Genomic DNA, 18,789 nt, shown 5'->3' with positions numbered 1-18,789 from the left:
CACTTGAGCCACAGTGTTCCTTGCAGCACTTTCTGTTTATGTGATATTGAGGAATCGAAGCAAGGGCTTCATGCAAGCTAGGCAAGCACTCTGTCACTAAGCCACATTCCCAGCCCTTGCTGTAGCTTTTAACAGAGCCATTCAATGGTATGCCTACATACCTTTGTTCTGATGATCATTTGTAGTGTGAGTGAGTTGTATGGCCATTTGAGTGCTGCAGTTGTGACAAACTAAGGAGAGAGAGAGGGCAGAAAGTACAGAAGCAGTTCTAGCCTTTTATGTTTGGTTTAATAGATAGCAACTATAATAAGCAAGACAAATTGAAAAACAAAGAAATGATCCCAGTTGAAAGGAAATGTAAAAATAAACCCTACTGACTTGGGAATTAGGTAAAAATTGTATCTGGATCAAAGGGATATAAAGTGAGTGATATCTATATATATATATGACATATATGTGTGTGTATGTATGTATATGTATATATATATATATATATATATATATGATATAAAGTGAGTGACAAAATCAGTTGCAAACCCTGACACAGTGGCTTTTGTATAGTGCACCACTAATATTTTTTCTTTTTTATTGGTATTTGAACTTAGGACCTGGCACTTTGCTAGGCATTAATTACTGAAGCCATGTCCATAGGCCCGGTATCTAGTAGCTTTCTTTAGATCTTTGTTTTGGGGTTTATGTATTCATTTGCTATAGGAGAGGAGGAATCCAAAGAGACAGAACTGTTGAAATCTGCCAGCTCTGGGTGAGGTCCTGCAGAGAAATGGCCTGCTTTCTTTGGCTTCGGCAAACTTGCTGAGCCAGGATGTAGTTTGGGGAAAACCCTGCTAAGGAGCTTGCCCTAGAGCTGGGGCTGCTTTTGGAATCGCCGGGGCTGCTATTTTGGGATTCGTGTTTGAGGAGAGATGTCCTGATTATATCCAGCTGCCCTGGCCCCCTGCTGCGTCCTCATTGGGTCCCTGGGGAGACACTGAGCGTTGCTCCAGAAATAGAATCATAAATTACCCCGTGTGCTGTTCTGCAGGGAGACTGGGAACTCTTGCCCCTGGGGATTACAGACTTCAGAGGAGACCCTCACTATTCTGCAAAGATGGTTTCTAGATAGTATTCTGATGCTGGGGGGCGGGAGGGAGGAAGAAATGCCGTTATTTCCTTCACTTTCCCTGGGGATTTAGCTTAAAGATGCCACAAAATCTGTCACGCCCAAGTCCCTTATTAAAGAACGACTCAGAACTGAGCATGTGGAAGAGGATGTCACTGATCAAGATACATTGTATGCAGGGACTGTTTTGTTCAGTGGCACCTCCTTTGTACAACTACTTAAAGAGAATAAATTTTTTAAAAAATCAAGAAGTTCCTGTTGTTGCCCAAAGAGCACCGTAACAGCCAGCGTGGATTCCAGTGATTTCCATGCACCAGCCTCGGTCTAGATCCCCTGGCTTGAGTCTTGTTGCAAGGCTGCTCTCATGGGAAGGGTGTTGACATGATTTCAAACCCGTTTAACATGGCCTCGTGGTCTTTTGCACCGAAATATAACCATCAGCATCCGTCCTGGCTTGTGTGTTTCAGAAAGTCCTCTTTGCGTTGTGTGCCTTGAACGCGCTCACCACCACCGTGTGTCTGGTGGCCGCCGCCCTCCGCTACCTGCAGATATTCACCACCAGAAGGTCCTGCATCGTAAGTCTGCGTTGGCTCTGGTGGGTCATCCAGGGCCCTTTCCTTTCGTGCTTCGTGGGGAAAGGCCATTGGCTAACTGGCTGTGATGTCTAAGCAGGACGAGTCCCAGATTTCTGCCGAAGAAGTGGAAGATCATGGCCGGATTCCTGACCCTGATGACTTCATACCACCTGTGCCTCCTCCTTCTTACTTTGCCACATTTTACTCGTGTACGCCCCGGATGAGCCGCAGGTAGCGTTCCCTCGCTTGCCTTCTCGGTCAGACACTGAGCTGGGGAGGGTCTTCACATTCTGAGCGCTCACTTGTTTCTGAAATCTAAGCAGATTGGTTCCTCCCCCCCCCTTCCCAAACACACACATCAGGGTTTCAGTTTGTTCCATTTCTTTCTCTCCTTGTCTCTCCCTCTCTCTCCATGTCTCTCTTTCTTGTCTGCTAAGCCAGAGGAATCCCCAGAGAAGTCAAATGCTGACCTAAAGATATTCCTTTTCAATCTCAATGAGCTTTTCCAGGGAAAGCAGATACCCCGGGAGATAAGGGCTGGCTGTAATTTGACATGATTGAGAGTTGCCGTTGTCCTGGAAACAGTCCCCAGTTAGGTCAAATGGATGTGTCATTCTAACACCAGCAATCATGAAATTCTTCCCAGCCGTTAAGAAATATTAATTATTCATTACAGCTCCCTGGTTTAGAAGAACTAGTCATCACATTGATTGTTCTTTTCAAATTCTTGCTCAACATGTGACTGTTTCTCAGATCTTAGGCCTTGCTCTTTGTAGAAGGAAAGGCCACACGTGTGTTTGTTAGGGACTCTAGAATTGAGTCTCTTTCAAGAATGACCTGACTGACTCATTTAACACACATAGGCTGTCTCCCAGGCTGCTTCTCACTATTGCTGGGTTATTAAAATTCAAAACGAAGTGGAAATACTTTCTCCCCTCCAACCCAGGGGCTCAGTGGAGCTTATTAAAATGAGTGTTCGGTGGATGTAATAGTTCTCCAAAGAGGGGTTTGGGGTAGGGCTGCCAGTCAGGATGGCTCCCTGGGAAAGTAACCTGAAGACTATGGACATTAAAAGATGAACATTCTCACACAGTGAGCCCAAAGAAGGATACTCTTAGAAGAGGAACACAAAGGTGCAATGCTTTTGTCCCTCTCATCATATAAAATAATATTTATTGAAATAGACTTCAGGAAACTATGTTAAAAATGAACTCTACGACATGTGGGTGGGGACAAGAGAGAAAAAACGGGACAAAACCAAGGAAAGAGTGACATTGTCCAAAAAGGAATGTACTAACTGCTTGACTTATGAAACAGTAACCTCTTTGCATATCAACTTTATAATAATTTAATTTTTTGGTTGTTGTTGTTGGTTATGGGGCTTGAACTCTGGGCCTGAGTGCTGTCCTGGAGCTCTTTAGCATAAGGCTAGCGCTCTACCACTTGAACCACAGCACCACTTCTGGTTTTCTGGTGGTTAATTGGAGTTAGGAGTCTCACAGACTTTCCTGCCTGTACTGGCTTTGAACTGCGACCCTCAGATCTCAGCCTCCTGATTAGCTAGGATTACAGGTGTGAGCCACTGGTGCCCAGCCCTAAATTTTTTTTTTTAAAGATAATAGGTTGGGGATTTAGCTCAGTAGAACAGTTGCCTGGCAAGTACAAAGTCCTGAATTCTGTTCTCAGTTCTACAAAAGAAAGAAAGAAAGAAAGAAAGAAAGAAAGAAAGAAAGAAAGAAAGAAAGAAAGAAAGAAAGAAAGAAAGAAAGAGAAAGAAAGGCAAAAAGACCAGAAAAAAAGATTAAAAGAAAAAAAAACTCATGCCAAAAGATAACAAGCCTGTATCTAAATACCCTCCCCTCCCTATCATCCCTGATTCCATAGAAAGATTGGAGACTTTAGCTTTATATTCTGAGGCTGTTTGTATTTTGGAAGATCTATAGTATGTGTGGCATTATCAAACAAATTTGGTGGCAGGTTTGGGGTTGGGGGAAAACATTTTCTAATGTCCAACTGTGTGTGACCGAATGAGGCAAATCCCAGATATGGTTAATGTGCTTTGAGTTTGCAACGGAACCGTCTCCCTGCCTTTCCCTCTCCACCTGCTGAGACAGAGGCAGATAGGATCAGGAAGGCAGAGTGGAGCGTCATGTGAGGGACAGATGGCCCCAGGCAGGCTTTGGGACAGCTCAGCCCCGCATTGGTCAGGGAACAGTCTACTGGCATTTCAAACATTAGAGGCTAGGATGATTTCCTAGCCTGTTGGGAAATGAGCCAAGAATTACAGATGCTGAGGAGTTACAGCAACAAGATACATATTCTTTGTGTTCCCTGGTGCACATGTGCTAAAGCTGAAACACCATCTCCCTTGACTGTGGAGGGTACGTTGGAGGACATTCAAATGACTTTATTTCATGGCTGGAAAGAGAATTGCCCTCTTCATGAAGAGTGCTGGCTCTCCAAGGTTGTGGGTGAGCACTGGGTTGAACTAAGAGGAGGCAGCAGACAGATTCAATTTCCTGCAGTGGCATAAATTAGGGAGAGTGACTCATGTGGATGCAGGATTCTGCTGTCCAGCCACGGGTCCTGTAGTCTCTGCCTCCTCCCCTGCTCCAGAAGGACATGGCCTGTCAACGTGGGGATTTCTACCCTTTGAGGACCTGTCCCCCTGAGCCCTGAGATTGCCCCTCATGAAAACTGGGTGGTGAGAAAACCCACAAGATTTCCAATATCTTTGCCATGCAGAATGTTTCCAAGAAGGTGGGAAGAGAAAGCTGAAGCAGAATGCTCTTGTTGAAAGAAGACTGTGCATTCTAACATGTGGATGTGACCCAATTATATATTAAATCCCTAGTGGGCAAATACCGCTCTCCTGCAGTTCTACTACGCTCAGAGTGCAGTCCATTTTTTTCCCACTTTAAAGTGGCTGAATGTCTTCCTGTTTAGATTCATAGGCTGTTAATGATATTTTTTAAATTTGGTTGCATTTGCTGAATCAATCAACTTAATCGACCGGATTGTTCAGCCCTCCTTCGTAATTCTTTCTATGATAAAACAGGCAAGAATATGCCTGAATATTTTGTACGGGACTTTTCACGCTGTAGAAGTTGACTGTTTCCTGTAAGGCATTGCACGCTCTCAGAAGAGGTCTGTTTATTTAACTTCTATAAATACAACCACTTTGTGCTCTGGTAGCCTTTTGAGAAAGGCCTTCTCTAGTTACTGTCATAAATAGAAGTCTGATTGCAGTCAGGGCTTTTGTCCAAAGAAGGGTTATCTTCTTTGTGAACTGATTTGTGAATATAGGAGGAGGAGTGCACCCCAACTCCAGGCATTCGCATAAATTGGCCCAAGCCAGAAATCAAAAAGGCAGCAATTCTGCCACTATGGACCCAGTGATAAGGAGCGGCTGGCTGTCCAGTGGACAGCGGGAGGTCATTCTTTGGTCAAAGGCACATGAGTTGTAGCATTACCCTCAGATGAGTTTTCAAGGCCTATTTATAGCATCAAAGCAGAACACACTTTGCATTTCTGTTTGTGTTTCCACTTCATCTTGAAGCTCATGAGTATGAACCATTGAAGGTTTGCTGGAATCTCTTCAAGGCTCCTTGGATTGATTTCTTACCATATCGGAGACTCCATTTCCTCCTGCAGCTGTGTTGTCATGTGGCCCCTGGGAGGATTATTATGAGATAAGCAACAAAAAATATTTCTAAGATCTTCGGGTGCCAGTGGCTCATGCCTATAATCCTGGCTACTCAGAAGGCTGAGATCAGAGGATCACAGTTCCAAGCCAGTCTGGGCAGGAAGTCTGTGAGACTCTTATCTTTACTAACTACCAGAAAGCCAGAAATAGAGTTCTGGCCTAAGTGGCCTCAGCACTGAGCACAAAAAGCTAACATAGCGGGCGCCAGTGGCTTATACCTGTAATCCTAGCATCTAAGGAAGCTGAGATCTGAGGTTTACATTTGAAGCCAGCCTGGGCAGAGAAGTCCCTGTGAGACTCTTATCTCCAATTAACCACTCAAAAACCAGAAGTGGTATGGTGGCTCAAAGTGGTAGAGCTCTAGCCTTGAGCAAAAGAGCTTAGGGACAGCACCGAGGCCCTGAGTTCAAGCCCCACGTCCAACCAAAAAAACAAAAAAAGATAGTGTGCAGGCCCTGAGTTCAAGCCTCATTATCAGAGCACACACACACACACACACACACACACACACACACACACGTATGTCTAGTCTATATATATAAATATATAGAGACATATAGACATATGTATATATAAATGCATATATGCACACATGACTACACACATGTAGACATGTACACACATGTATGAATATATGCACATACATAACCAGGTATATGCACAGGTACATACCACATACACATATGCTATACAGGTGTGTATACCATGTATGTACATACATGTATATGCACATGTGTGTGTGTATATATATATATATATATATATATATATATATGTATGTATAAGCTTGGACTATTAGTCCTTTCATGCTGCTATTGCAGAATACTTTAGACCGAGCTGTTTATAAGGAATAGATATTTATTTCTTAGAGGTCTGGAGGCTGGGTCAGCTACGGGCTAGAGGCATTGCTAGCTTTGGTCTCTGGCTCCAAGATGACAAAGTATTGTTCTCTGGTGAGGTGGCAAGGTGCATGCTCAGGAGGCAGAAGAATGGAAGAGAAAGACCTGCTCCTACAGGCTTGGGGGGGGGAGCACGGATGCATGTGTGAGGGCTCTGCCTGAGGGCTCTGCCTGAGGCTCCTCCCCTCGCTCCCCCCCCCGCTGTGGTGCACCTCTGCCTGAGGCTCCTCCCCCCCACCCCCTCCTGCTGTGGTGCACCTCTGCCTGAGGTGCCTCCCACCGTCCCCCTCTCCCTCCCCCCCCCTGCACCTCTGCCTGAATTCCTAACAGGGACACTGCCACACCAAAGCAGCTGTGCGCTACCGTTTTTAGTTGTCCTTTCAAAGTATTCTTGGCCTATGTCATGCTCGTGAAGAAACACTGACTTCTCAATTCTCTCAGGCAGGGGGTTCTAAAATCACTCCTTTAAAAAGCTGTTGTTCTTATTAAGTAGTTGTCTAAAGGGGTTACAGTTCCATACGTCCGGTGGTGAATACAACCTTCTTGATGGTGTCGCCCCTTCCCCTCTGCTGCCCCCTCCCATCCCTACCCACACGTTTAGCAGTCCATTTTTTTTTTTTTTACATAGTATGGATTAAATGTAATGACTGCATTTTCTCACCCTTCCCCCCTCCATTCCTGCGCCTCCTCTCTGCCATGCTAAAGGACTAGGTGATCGAGTTTCCTGGAGTCCTTAGTTGCTTTAATTGGCGTTTGAAGTTGCAGCGTACAGTTCACACACAAGACCATCCCGGAAATGTCTTAGAAATGCTTTGCTTCCTCCATATACCAGCCATCTTCATCTGCTTTCCATCCCTATGGATTACTGTTTGCTCTGTGTATGTGTGTGTGTGTGTGTGTGTGTGTGTGTGTGTGTGCATGTGTGTGCACGCAAGCACACACACATGCCAGTATGGGCCTTGAACTCAGGGCCTGGTGCTATCCTTTAGCCTTTTCACTTAAATCTGGTCTTCTACTACTTGAGCCACAGCTCCACTCCTGGATTTTTTGATGGTTGATTGGAGATAAAGACTCTTCATGGTTTCAACTGCAATCCTCAGATTTCAACCTCCTGAGTAACTAGGATTATACGCACTGGCACCATGTTATTAGTATTAGCATTAGTATTTATGACAGCCAGGCACTGGTGGTTCACATATACAATCCTAGTTACCTGATAAGGTGGGGGCTGGAAGAATTTTAATTGGAGGTCAGTCAAGGCAAAACATTCTCAAGACCCCATGGCAACCAATATCTAAGTGTGATGGTACACTCTTGTCACCCAGCTATATGGGAGGCTGTAAGCAGGAGGACTGTGGCTCCAAGCCCACTTTGACAACAACAACAACAACAACAATGAAAACAAAGACAAAACCCCAAAACAAAACAAGGAGTTTGCAAGAACTATTTCAAAAGCTGAGTGTGGTAGCTTATCCCTGCCATCCCAGCTACAGCAAGATCAAGGTCTAGACCTGGGTCAACACGGAGACCCTATTTCAAAAATAACTAGAGCGACAAAGAGCTGGCCATGTGACTCAAGTGATCGAGCCCTGCTTAGCAAGACTGAAGTCTTGGATTCAACCTAGTACCATTAGAGTGAAAACACATGAAAATGACGGCGTCACGTTTTATACATTGTCACTTGTGTAAGGAGGCATGTGGTTGGGGGCAGCCTGGATTGGCCTCCCTCTCTTGAACTGTTGTGTGTGGGGCTGAGCGGTTTCCCTGGACTAGAGGCTAAGGTAGTGTGTCCAGGGCAGCCTGAGGGCTCGTGTGCAGACCTGCTTCCCCATGCCAGCATGCTCTGTCTAGGATGGCGGGTCCCGACGTCATTCCGCTGCCGCACATCTATGGAGCTAGAAGCAAAGGTGTGGAAGTGTTCTGTCCTCTGGACCCCCCACCTCCCTATGAAGCCGTGGTGAGCCAAATGGACCAGGAACAGGTATGTCAAAGCCCCCTCTCCCCCTCTCCCTCTTCTTCTCTGTCTCCCTCCCTCTTTCCCTTCCTCTCTCTTTCCTCTCTCCCCTTCCCCCTTCCCCCCCACACTCTCTCTGTGTCATGGGGCTTGAACTTAGGACCTGGCCACTGTCCCTGAGCTCTTTTGCTCCACTTCCAGTTTTCTGGTGGTTAATCGGAGGTAAGAGTCTCGTGAACTTTCCTGCCCGGGGGCTGGCTTTGAACCGTGATCCTCAGCTCTCAGCCTCCTGAGTAGTTAGGATTATAGGTGTGTGAGCGCCTGGCCCAAGGCTTCTCTTTTAATCCATTGACCACAGGCAGGAGCTATGGTACATCTTGGAGACCAGCCAGGGAGGTTGTGTCTCATACATCATTTTAAGCTCATGGGGGTCCCAAGAGCAATTAAGTTGACCATCACAAAACAGCCTTCTTTATCCCCACCCATCTTCTGTGATGCAGGGGTCTTCATTCCAGATTCCAGAAGGATCCGAGGCTGCTGTGAGTCCACTGGAACCAGCAGACACACACACCACTCAAGGTACCCGACTTATTTCCACTGGCCAAAGCCATGACTTAATAGATTGAAACATGGTAGAATCAACGGCCCATCTGGTGTTCTGTTTGAAGTCAGATATTTTTGGAGCAAATCATTCAACTACATCCTTCTTACCAGATGCAAAAATATGACCAGCACTGAAAAGTGAGAGGTATTACCATATCAGTAACATGAAGTAGAATCTTCTGTGAATAACCAAGACTATTTTCAGGATCCTGTGAAATAAAGTCCAATTTGTCATTCCTGTGTTTTCCAATCTATAGTTTTTCTCTGTCTGATTAAAACAAACTGGGGTCCTTTGAAGAAGAGTTAGTTTTCATTTAATGAAGAGTGGTTTGCTGTGGGATCATGCTGTCATTTATAACCTATGGCTCCAGTCTTGCTGCCTGAATGTCCAGGGAATTCTGATTTTTCAGTGCTGGTCATATTTTTGCATCTGGTAAGATGCAAAGTCGATTTACGTTTATCCTTGTAATTTAAGGATATCATTGTTACAGCTTTCTCTCTTTGGGGACATTTTAAGTGGCCCAAAGAATTGTGCACTAGGACAAAATTGCTAATGGTAATAAATAATGGATCAACTTTTAGCTATTTTAGATGGAGGTAATTTTTCAGCAGTCATTCCGAATGGGTTCTGTTCACCTTCCATCTTAAAAATATTTTTTTTTGCCTATTACTGAGCTATTCTTCCAGCCCCATTATATATCTTTAAGTAAAATTCAGAAGCTATATTGAATTATCCTCACTATGTTTGTAATTCTTCTGTTAACAGAGAGTTTTCTAAGCCACAATTCAAGCTTCCAAATGATGGATCTTTCTTTCTCTTTCTCTTTCTTTCCTTTCTCTCTCTCTCTCTTTCTTCCTTCCCCCTCCCTCCCTCCCTCCCTCCGTTCCTTCCTTTCTTCCTTCCTTCCTTGTCCTTTTCTTTCATTTCTATTCTTTCTATTTTTTCTTTCCTTCCTTTTTTAATGCCAGTCCTGGGGCTTGAACTTTGTTCGGGTCTGGGTCCTATCCCTAAGCTTTTATGCTCAAGGCTAGTGTAATACCACTGAGTCACAGTTAATGGGAGATAAGAGTCTCAAAGATTTTTCCAGCCCAGGCTGGCTTTGACCCATAATCCTCAGATCTCAGCCTCCTGAGTTGTTAGGATTCCAGATGTGAGCCACGGGCATCTGCTGGGTTTTGCTTTCTTGGACTGGGAAAATCTGGAAACCAATTTCCACATTGGTTGAGATGATTCATTTAGTGGCCTCAGGTTCATAATGGGACCAACTGGGAGTTTCCCAATCTGGTTCTCTGCTCACAGAGAGCCTCCTTCACCTATGGAGTAGGTAGCTCCTTCCAAGAAAGAAAGATCCAGAAACCCTGAAATGCCCAGGGCCTTCCCAGTGCAGTCTCAGGATGCTTGGGAGAAGGTTCTAAGCACCTTCAGGAAAAACCTGATGTTCTGGCACAGCTGTTTTACTATGCCCTTGAGGCTGTTTGTTTGTTTGTTTGAGGAGACAAGGGGGTAGTTTGAAGGTAGGCAGGTTTTCCCACAGTGCTGGGAAATAAAAACACTCGGGGCCAGCAGCCTAAGTAAATGCTATTAACTCCATTCTTTGTGCCCTGGCAGCTTTGCATACACAGGTGTTTCCTGCCCAACATTTGGAAGGTTGCAGCTGTTTAAAAATAATAATAACTTATGTTTCTCCTGTTTAAAAAAAAATCAGGTGGGGCTGTTCCCCCCACAGCCGGTGAAGAAGTCACATCTGTCTTGAGTCCTCCCGCAAGCCTGGTGCATCCAGCCAGGAGCTGCCGAGCTTTCCCGCCACTCAGGACAAGATCCAAGAGTGATCCTGTGCTCCACCACTGCGAGGAGAGAGGTGATGCCCTTCCCCAGTGCCCTGCTGAGCACCGTGCTTGTTTGTCGAATGGGAAAGCAGGTGGCTCTAGCTAGCTGAGGGCCCTATAGGATGAAGTGGTATTCCGAAAGAGGCTAAGAGATTATTTTGGGGAATAAAAATTGACACGCACATTAGGAATACACAGCTGCCATTCCCTTTAAGACAGAAGAATTACTATTTTCCCCTGAGGTACTAGAGATTGACCAAGGGCCTTGTGCATGCTGAGCAGGTGCGATACCACTTGAGCCATGAGTCCAACCCATTTATTTTCCTTTGTGTGTGTGTGTGTGTGTGTGTGCTGATACTGAGGCTTGAACTCAGGGCCTTTACTCTGTCTTTTTAGCTTTTGTTTTTTTTTTTTGCTTAAAGCTGGTCCTCTATCACTTGAGCCATGGCTCTACTTCAGCTTTATGCTGATTACTTGGAGATAAGAGTCTCATATTCCTGCCAGGCTGGCTTTGAACCACGATCCTTAAATCTCAGCCTCCTGAGTAGCTAGGATTGCAGGTGTGAGCGACTAGCATCATGCTTTCATTGGTGATTTTTTTTTTTTAGATGGTCTTGCTGTATGTCTCGGACAGCTGGGCTGTGATCCTCCTCCTTGTGTTTTCTTGTGTAGCGAGGGATCACAAGCATGTGCCATTGTGCCTAGAATTGTGCTTCCCCTGTAGCTGGAATAATATGTATGCTCCACCATGCTCAGTCATTAGATAAGATGATGTATCTTGAACTTCTATGCCGGCACTGGCCTTGATCCATAAGCTCCCAATCTTTGCCTCCCAGGTAGCTAGGATTATAGGCTTGAGTTATTATGCCTGGCAGATGGTTTTTCTTCTTTTTACCTTATTGCCTTCAAGAGCATTGGGTTGCATGCACGTGATAGTGTGTGAGATGCTGCAGGAAGGAAATTACATAGACCCTAGGTCTGAGTTCTGGTGGCTTGTAGCCGGTGGGAAGAGGTAAAAGGAGTGTGTTTGTGATCACTGGCTTTGCAACTTACTTCTTATTACCATCCCTTTCACAATGTGTGAGTAGGTGGAATTATTGAGAAATCAGACCCGGTTTTAAGAAAATGGTGTAGAATGAAGCACACACATGCACATTCACACACGCATATTCATGTGTGTGCACCCTCACACACACTCATACTAACACCAGGTAACACGGGCACACCCACAATCTCACATGCATGCAGCACCATGCTCAGATACACTAGTGCACACACACACTTGCACACACCCACTCACACACACACACTCCCAACACGATGCTCATACACATGCACATACGCACTTTCTCTCCTTCCCTCTTCATTTAATTTGGGTTTTGCCTGTACGTTAACGGTTTTTGAGTAAGTTAGCGAGTCTTTTATTTGCCCCTCTGTGTATATGAGTACCTGAATATCTCCCAATATCTCTTCATTCTAGAATACTGTGAAAAATAAAGGAAGCAAAGGAATAAAGTTAAAAAGTTGCCTTAATGCCAGGGGACTGAATCTAGCAGTTGTGGTGTCTGCTCTTCTGGGTTTGAGGGCATTTTAAGCTTTGGGATATCCTGGCCTCTCTCAAGTCCTGTCTGAGCCCTTCCGCTCTGTTCTGTCCCTCCAACCATGTGTGGTGTCCGTCGGAATAACCACGTGAGAACCACAGAGCGCATTCCTCGGGTCTCTGCAGTGGCTTCTGAGCACAGAGGATGTTCCCAGCTGGGGCCTGAGCTCTGCACTGCTGCTCCTCTTCAGGCTGGGCACCGGGCCTCTGACGTGGGGTGCATCTCCATCTTGTGGGTCTCCCATTCCCGCGGGCAAGCTGAGGACTTGAGGGCCCAACTGCCACCTCCCAGGAGAGCTTAGCTTTCTGCACACCCGAGGGAGATCTTTCTGGAAACCCTTTCCATTCTGCAGCCCCGCAGGGGCAAGAACAACATGCATTTACCCACTGACTGGCTTCACCGGTGGAAGGCACAGGTTGCCGGCAGTGAGTGCGTGTGACTGCCCCTCTCCCCGCCCATTCTGTCCTTATCCGGGGAGTGTTGTTTGGCACATGTTTCTGGAAGACTCTTGCTGACTGTCACATACACGTGGCAGTCTGGGACAATCTCTTAACTGTGGTTCAGAGTTCTTCATGCCTATCACTCACCACAGGAAAATGAGCCTCCCTTTCCTCTCCCCGCTCCCACCCTGCGCTTCCTGTCTTCGTAAATGCCCACTTATCAGACCTCACAGGCCTAACTCCCTAGCGTCCGTACATGGAAGTGTGCTGGTAAGAATGGACACACAGAAGCCAGACTGCTTCACGGTGCAATGGCGGCAGCCAGCTGGGTTTTGCTGCTGGAGGTCACCGTGGAAATCAGAGCCTGCCATGGATTTCCCAGGCTCTCTCTCTCTTGCCTTCTGGAATGATGTGATTTTTGTTCCGCACCTGTTTTCTGTAATAGTCAGCCATAGACCTACCTCATGGCCACGATGTGAGCATCGTTCATAGAAGTCAGTACAATGTCCTTGAGGATTTAAGGACAAAGGTACAGCATTATATTCATCCCCAAATCACATGTCTCTATAGTCCTTCCTCTCCTCCTCCATTGACACAATCTTCCACTGGTCGGCCATGTTTTCTTTTTCTTGTTTGGTCCATCCATTCTCATATATTCCACCAGGGTTTGTATTCTGAGTTCTGTACTTTTCCATCTGTCTGCACCTTGGGGGCTGCGCTTTATGCGATGTAGGTTACTGTCTTGGGATTTAATCTGTTGGCAATGTACTGCAGGAAGTAGGCTTGTGCTATCGTTTTGTTTATTTTTTTTCCCCTTTTCATTCTGTAAGATGGAAAGCATGTGTGGTCATGGTCATCTTTCACCGAGTTTGTGCCTTCTGTCCAGAGGGGCTCAGCCAGTGGGTTCTATGGTTTGTCTCTGTCCACAGCCACCCCGGTGCTCAGCTGCGAAGCGGCCACTCAGACTGAAAGGAGACTGGACCTGGCCCTGGTGACGCTAAGGAGAAGCAGCAGACCAAGAGCGCTGAGATGCAGGCCCCGCTCTCTCATCGATTATAGGTCTTACATAGACACCAAGCTCCTGGTGGCAAGGTTCTTGGAGCAGTCTTCTTGCAGCATGACCCCAGACATCCATGAACTTGTAGAAAACATTAAATCCGTGTTGAAATCCGATGAGGAGCACATGGAGGAAGCCATCACAAGTGCCAGTTTTCTAGAACAGGTAATCGTGTTATTGCTATCTGGCCCGACTCTCACATCTGTTTCCCCTGTAGCCTCAGTCGGCTTCTCCCATTTCCTGTCCCCAGTTTATGGTTATAGGGTTACGTCAAATGAGGGAGGGAAGAAGAAGCTCTAGAGCTTGCCTCCTAGGTATGCTCTAGTATTTTCTACAGTGCTCTCAGCCCAAGGGGGATGATGGGGGGGATGGGGAGGGAGGGGAAACCTTAGTTTTCTGGAACACTGAAGCATGCCTAGAGAAAAGCAGAGGATATGGGTAGTATGAGGAACTCATCCAACATTTGATTTCCTGAATTGAAGATGCCCCTTGATGATCCTGTTTGCTTTCTCTGCCCTTTGAAAAAATGATATTGGCAAGACTCTGGGAGCTGTTCACATTTCCATGAATTGCCTAGTAAGAGAGATAAGCCAGTAAGACTTAGCAGAATAAGCACCGATTCCTTCCCATAGATAGAAAAGTCGAAGGCAGGACTCCTGGATTGAAGCCATCCAGATAGAAAGTGAAATTGGGCCCGCACAGCATCTGCTTGGATCTCGGAATTCTCTTCTTTAAAGTGAAGGGTCATTCTACCCCTGTATCTCTGAATGAGTGAGTTTCCTTCTGCTAAGAACCTTCTCTGCACCCCTTTAAGATGGTTACCTGCTGGGTGCTAGTGGCTCACGCCTGTAATCCTACCTGCTCAGGAGTTGAGATCTGAGGATCAAGGTTCAAAGCCAGCCCGGGCAGACAAATCCATGGGACTCCTATAGACAGTTAACCAGCAAAAAGCTGGAAGTGAACCCATAGTTCAAGTGAGGGAGTGCCAGCAGCCCTGGGGGAAAAAAAAGCCAAGTGAGAGTTCAAGGCCCCGAGTTCGAGCCCCAGTACTGTCGGTTAGTGGGCTGGCCATGGTAGAGAGCCTGGTGGTGTGGCAGAGGTTGTTACCTGGCTGCCTGCCTGTATTATGCTAGGTGCCCAGTAAATACTTCTTTAGGTGCATCAGGCTGATTCTCAGATTTGTGCTCCAGGATCCTAGGTAACTGTAAAGGTATCTCAATTAAACCGTCTCTTCATGTTTCCTTTCTGGTCCTACTTTCTACCTGTTGGCCTCTTACTGAAGCCAGAAGCCAACCCTTCTCCCACTTCTTCAGGGGATCCAGGGGAGAAGAGAGATCTGACTCCTTGTGGAAAGAGGCACTTGAACAACAGACCTATCTCTGGTTGGCTCTCTAGAAGAATGATCAGTCAGTGGTTCTGGATTAGACTCCAGGAAGTAGCCTGGGTAGGGGAGACATTTATTTCCTGGTGTCTCTGAGCTACTTCAGTTGCTATTTCCCTGTTCCCTTCCTGCTGTATAGCTCCAGTAGCCGAGCAAACAAGGAACAAGCATTTGGAGTCATTTCTCAAGGTTCTGCAAGCTCTGGCAAGGAAAGAAACAGTCCATAACTTCTCAGGGTCTTTGGAAATGACCCGACCCCTACAGCCCAACAGCCCAATAGATGTTAACATCATCAGTGTTTGCTAGCTCCTCAATCAGTGTTTGCTAGATACACACACACACACACACACACACACACACACACACAAGCATGGCAGCCTCCTCCTTTGTTTACCCTTCACACCCCTTCCCCACCCCCCCCCCTCCCCCCCCCCCCCCCCAGGTTAACAGTTAATTGCTGAGATGCTTGGGACTGGCTATACTGTGTTGGGCCTTCTAGTCACACATGGGTTGTCACAATGCCACACCCCTGCCCCAGACACAAGGAAGCAAGGATTATGGCAAGGGACCTTTTGTTTCTGACTCCAGCCACCTTTCGCAGCAAACCAGAATGAGGTTTTAGAGCCACTTCAATTTTCCCCAACAGCAAACCAAAACAAAAACCCACGTGTGCCAACTTACCTTGCAACTCTGGGAGCATTGAAAATTTCTTCTTCATCAGGAGACAAGGCCACGTCCTAAAGACAAATAGAAGGAAGGGAATGTTAGCAAAATTTGATATCCCATCTTTTGGGGAGATTCAACTCTTCATGACCTTACAAGCACAGAAGGTACCAACGCAACATGTTGAGAGTCATCAGAATGCTATTCTGTGATGCTTGGTGGCAATAAAACTCCAATACTAGGTAGCTGTGCAATTGTCTAACCTTGCATTGATTGGACAGTTCTCCCATCAATCCCCGTGGAGAAGGAATTTCTCAACCTTTCCCCAATCTTACAGAATAAGTAGTGAGATTATCTATTTCCTTTTCTAATTTATGACATATTTCAAAACAGATCCAGCAGCAGAAGTATTTTATTTATCTGTTTATTTTATTTTATTTTGTCAGTTGTGAGGCTTGAATTCAGGGCCTGGGCCTTGTCCCTGAGCTTCTCTTGCTCAAGGCTAGCATTCTAACACTTGAGCCACAAAACCACTTCTGGCTTATGAGTGGTTAATTGGAGCTAAGAGTCTCATGGGGACTTCTCTGCCTGGACTGGCTTTGAACTGTAGTTCTCAGATCTCAGCCTCCTGAGTAGCTAGGATTATAGGCATGAGCCACTGGCTCTCTGCTGTTTATTTATTTATTTTGTGGTAGTGGTACTGGAGTTTGAATTCAGGCTCCATGCCTGCTTGATTCATGCTCCCAGCCCTTTGCTCTTGTTGATTTTCAAATAGGGTCTCACTTGATTGTTTTTTTGCCTGGAATGGCCTGGTCCATGATTCTCGTATTTATGCTGCTGGCAAAGCTGGCATGGATGAAATGAGATCTTGTGAACTTTTTTGCCTAGGCTGGCCTTGGCTTGTGATGGTGTTGATCTCAACCTCCTAAATAGCTGTAACTATAGGCATAAGTCACCAGGCCCAGCCAAAGCAGTAGAACCATTCTAAAAGCTTTTTACAAATGAGGGTTGGAGGCATGGATCAGTTGGTAGCGCACCAGCCAATGAGGGAAAGCTTCAGGTACAGAGTTTGAGTCCTGGTCTTGCACACACAAAAAAGTTTTCACAAACAGATTGTCCTACTTTCTACGTTGTTTATCGAAGGTTTATTCAATCCATCGGAAGCACTAATGATCTTTGTTGACATTTTTGTAAAATCACTACCTGGCCAGACCAATGGTTCTCAAATTTTCAAGAGCATAATTACTACCTGGATATTCTCTCTCTCTCTCTCTCTCCTAATGAGCTGGGTGCTGGTGGCTCATGCATGTAATCCTAGCTACTCAGGAGGCTGAGATCTGAGGATAGCTGTTCCAAACCAGCCTGGGCAGGAAAATCCATGAGACTCTTATCTCCAGTTCACCCCAAAAGCTGAGGTGGAGCTGTGGCTTAAGTGGTGCTAGCCTTGAGCAAAAGAAGCTCAGGAACAATGCCCAGGCCCTGAGTTCAAGCCCCAGAATCCCCCCTTCCCCCCACAAATGCTGTTGATGTTCAAGCTCCCTTCCAGACTGTCAAAATTGGTAGTAGATCTGAATTCTTTTTTCTAACAAGTTCTGTCCCCATCTTGTCCAGTAATGGGAACTCCCGGCTTAATTAGAAGACAGAGACATGGGAGAGAAACCATTAAGAACAATGTTAAATATAAACAAGAAATGACAAGTCACCAATTAGGTATGGCAGGTCTACATAGAAAATTTGCAGAATTTCACCGGGACTTTGAGAACAGGCAGTATGCTTAAAAAAAAATACAATCTTCACAATCCAAAAAAGTTTTCCTTTGGGCGAACATCCTTTAAACACATGGACAGATACAGGAAACAGGTCCTAAAGGCCACATCTGGAAAAGCTTCACCTCTTCCCTCCTTTACTCTCTCGTAGATAATGGCGCCTTCGCAGCCCAGCGCTGCCTGGGCCTATACGCTGCCTTGGCAGAGACGGCCCGGCCTGCTGCACCTGCAGAGCTGTGGGGACCTGAGCACCTTCGCTCCACCAGGGAGGCTGAGAGCCGAGAGGAGGCCCCGGCGGGTGGAGGCTGAGCGGCCGCACAGCCTCATCGGTGTCATCAGAGAGACCGTGCTGTGACCCGAGGAAGGGAGGGAAGGGTTGAAGGGTCCCCCTCTTTCTGCTGTGGAGTTGGGGGGTCCCCTGTGGGGATGCCTCCAAAAAGGGGACATGGCAGGAAAGCAGCCATTCCTACTCTTGGACTCTGTCCCTGAAGGGTGGTTCTTCCAACCCCTTTGGGATTGGGGTGCACCGAGTTGGGGGCGGGGTTAGAGGCAGGAGCTCCTCTTGCTTTGCTGGGTCTGGGAACCTTCCTGAGGCACACCTGCTCTGGGGTATGCAGAAACTGCATTGAGGAGACACTGCCCGACCCCTTGTGGATCTCCACGCCTGGTCCTCACTGGAAGGAGGCTGCTATTTATAGTCTCCGGCTGCCTTTGCTCAGAGAGGGACTGGCAGGAGGCAGAGGCCGATTAGCTGTCACTGGCTACGCAATCTCTCGGGTTCTGCTCCAATCCACTCTCTTTAGGAACAAAGATAGGCGGCAACTTGAAATGAAAGGTATTTATGGAGAGGACTCTTGTCGATTGCATTTATGTGTGCTTGCAAACTAGAACACCTAAGGCAGGAGCGGGGAGAGGGGGGAATAAAATGTTTATTTTGGCAGTATTTGTGTGCAGGCAGTATTTGTGTGTGGGCTCCATGGCCAGAATGGACCTTTCGGGGGAGAGTTTGGAGTCCGCATAAAGGCTGTGGTCTGGTTTTCAGGGCAGGTGGCTGAACCAGTTCATCACCAGAGCCGCTGAACCCCAAGAATAGCAATGTGTCTTCACACATGCAGCCAGCTCTGGGCTGAGAGGCTCCGTGGAGCTGGCTTCTAATAGGGCCATGCCCCATGCATGGATCAATTAAGCCATTACAGT

At 46.5% G+C, this 18,789-nt stretch overlaps 1 protein-coding gene across 1 annotated transcript in view; it reads left to right on the top strand.

Annotated features, from left to right (window-relative positions):
- The window catches only part of Fam189a2 (family with sequence similarity 189, member A2), a gene marked incomplete at its 5' end in the record, with an annotated part of 55,504 nt that extends 37,557 nt beyond the window's left edge, over positions 1-17,947 (top strand). Inside the window, 7 exons of the mRNA XM_013018402.1 lie at positions 1,588-1,695; positions 1,793-1,926; positions 8,152-8,281; positions 8,755-8,833; positions 10,564-10,716; positions 13,655-13,947; positions 17,744-17,947. Of these exons, the coding sequence (XP_012873856.1) occupies positions 1,588-1,695; positions 1,793-1,926; positions 8,152-8,281; positions 8,755-8,833; positions 10,564-10,716; positions 13,655-13,947; positions 17,744-17,947 (1,101 nt within the window). The remainder of the gene's footprint in view (positions 1-1,587; positions 1,696-1,792; positions 1,927-8,151; positions 8,282-8,754; positions 8,834-10,563; positions 10,717-13,654; positions 13,948-17,743) is intronic.
- Positions 17,948-18,789: the final 842 nt, after the last annotated feature.

The sequence above is a fragment of the Dipodomys ordii genome, unplaced genomic scaffold, assembly GCF_000151885.1.
Source record: "Dipodomys ordii isolate 6190 unplaced genomic scaffold, Dord_2.0 Scaffold40, whole genome shotgun sequence".
NCBI classification, from domain to species: domain Eukaryota; kingdom Metazoa; phylum Chordata; class Mammalia; order Rodentia; family Heteromyidae; genus Dipodomys; species Dipodomys ordii.
This window is presented reverse-complemented; position numbering and strand designations above follow the sequence as displayed.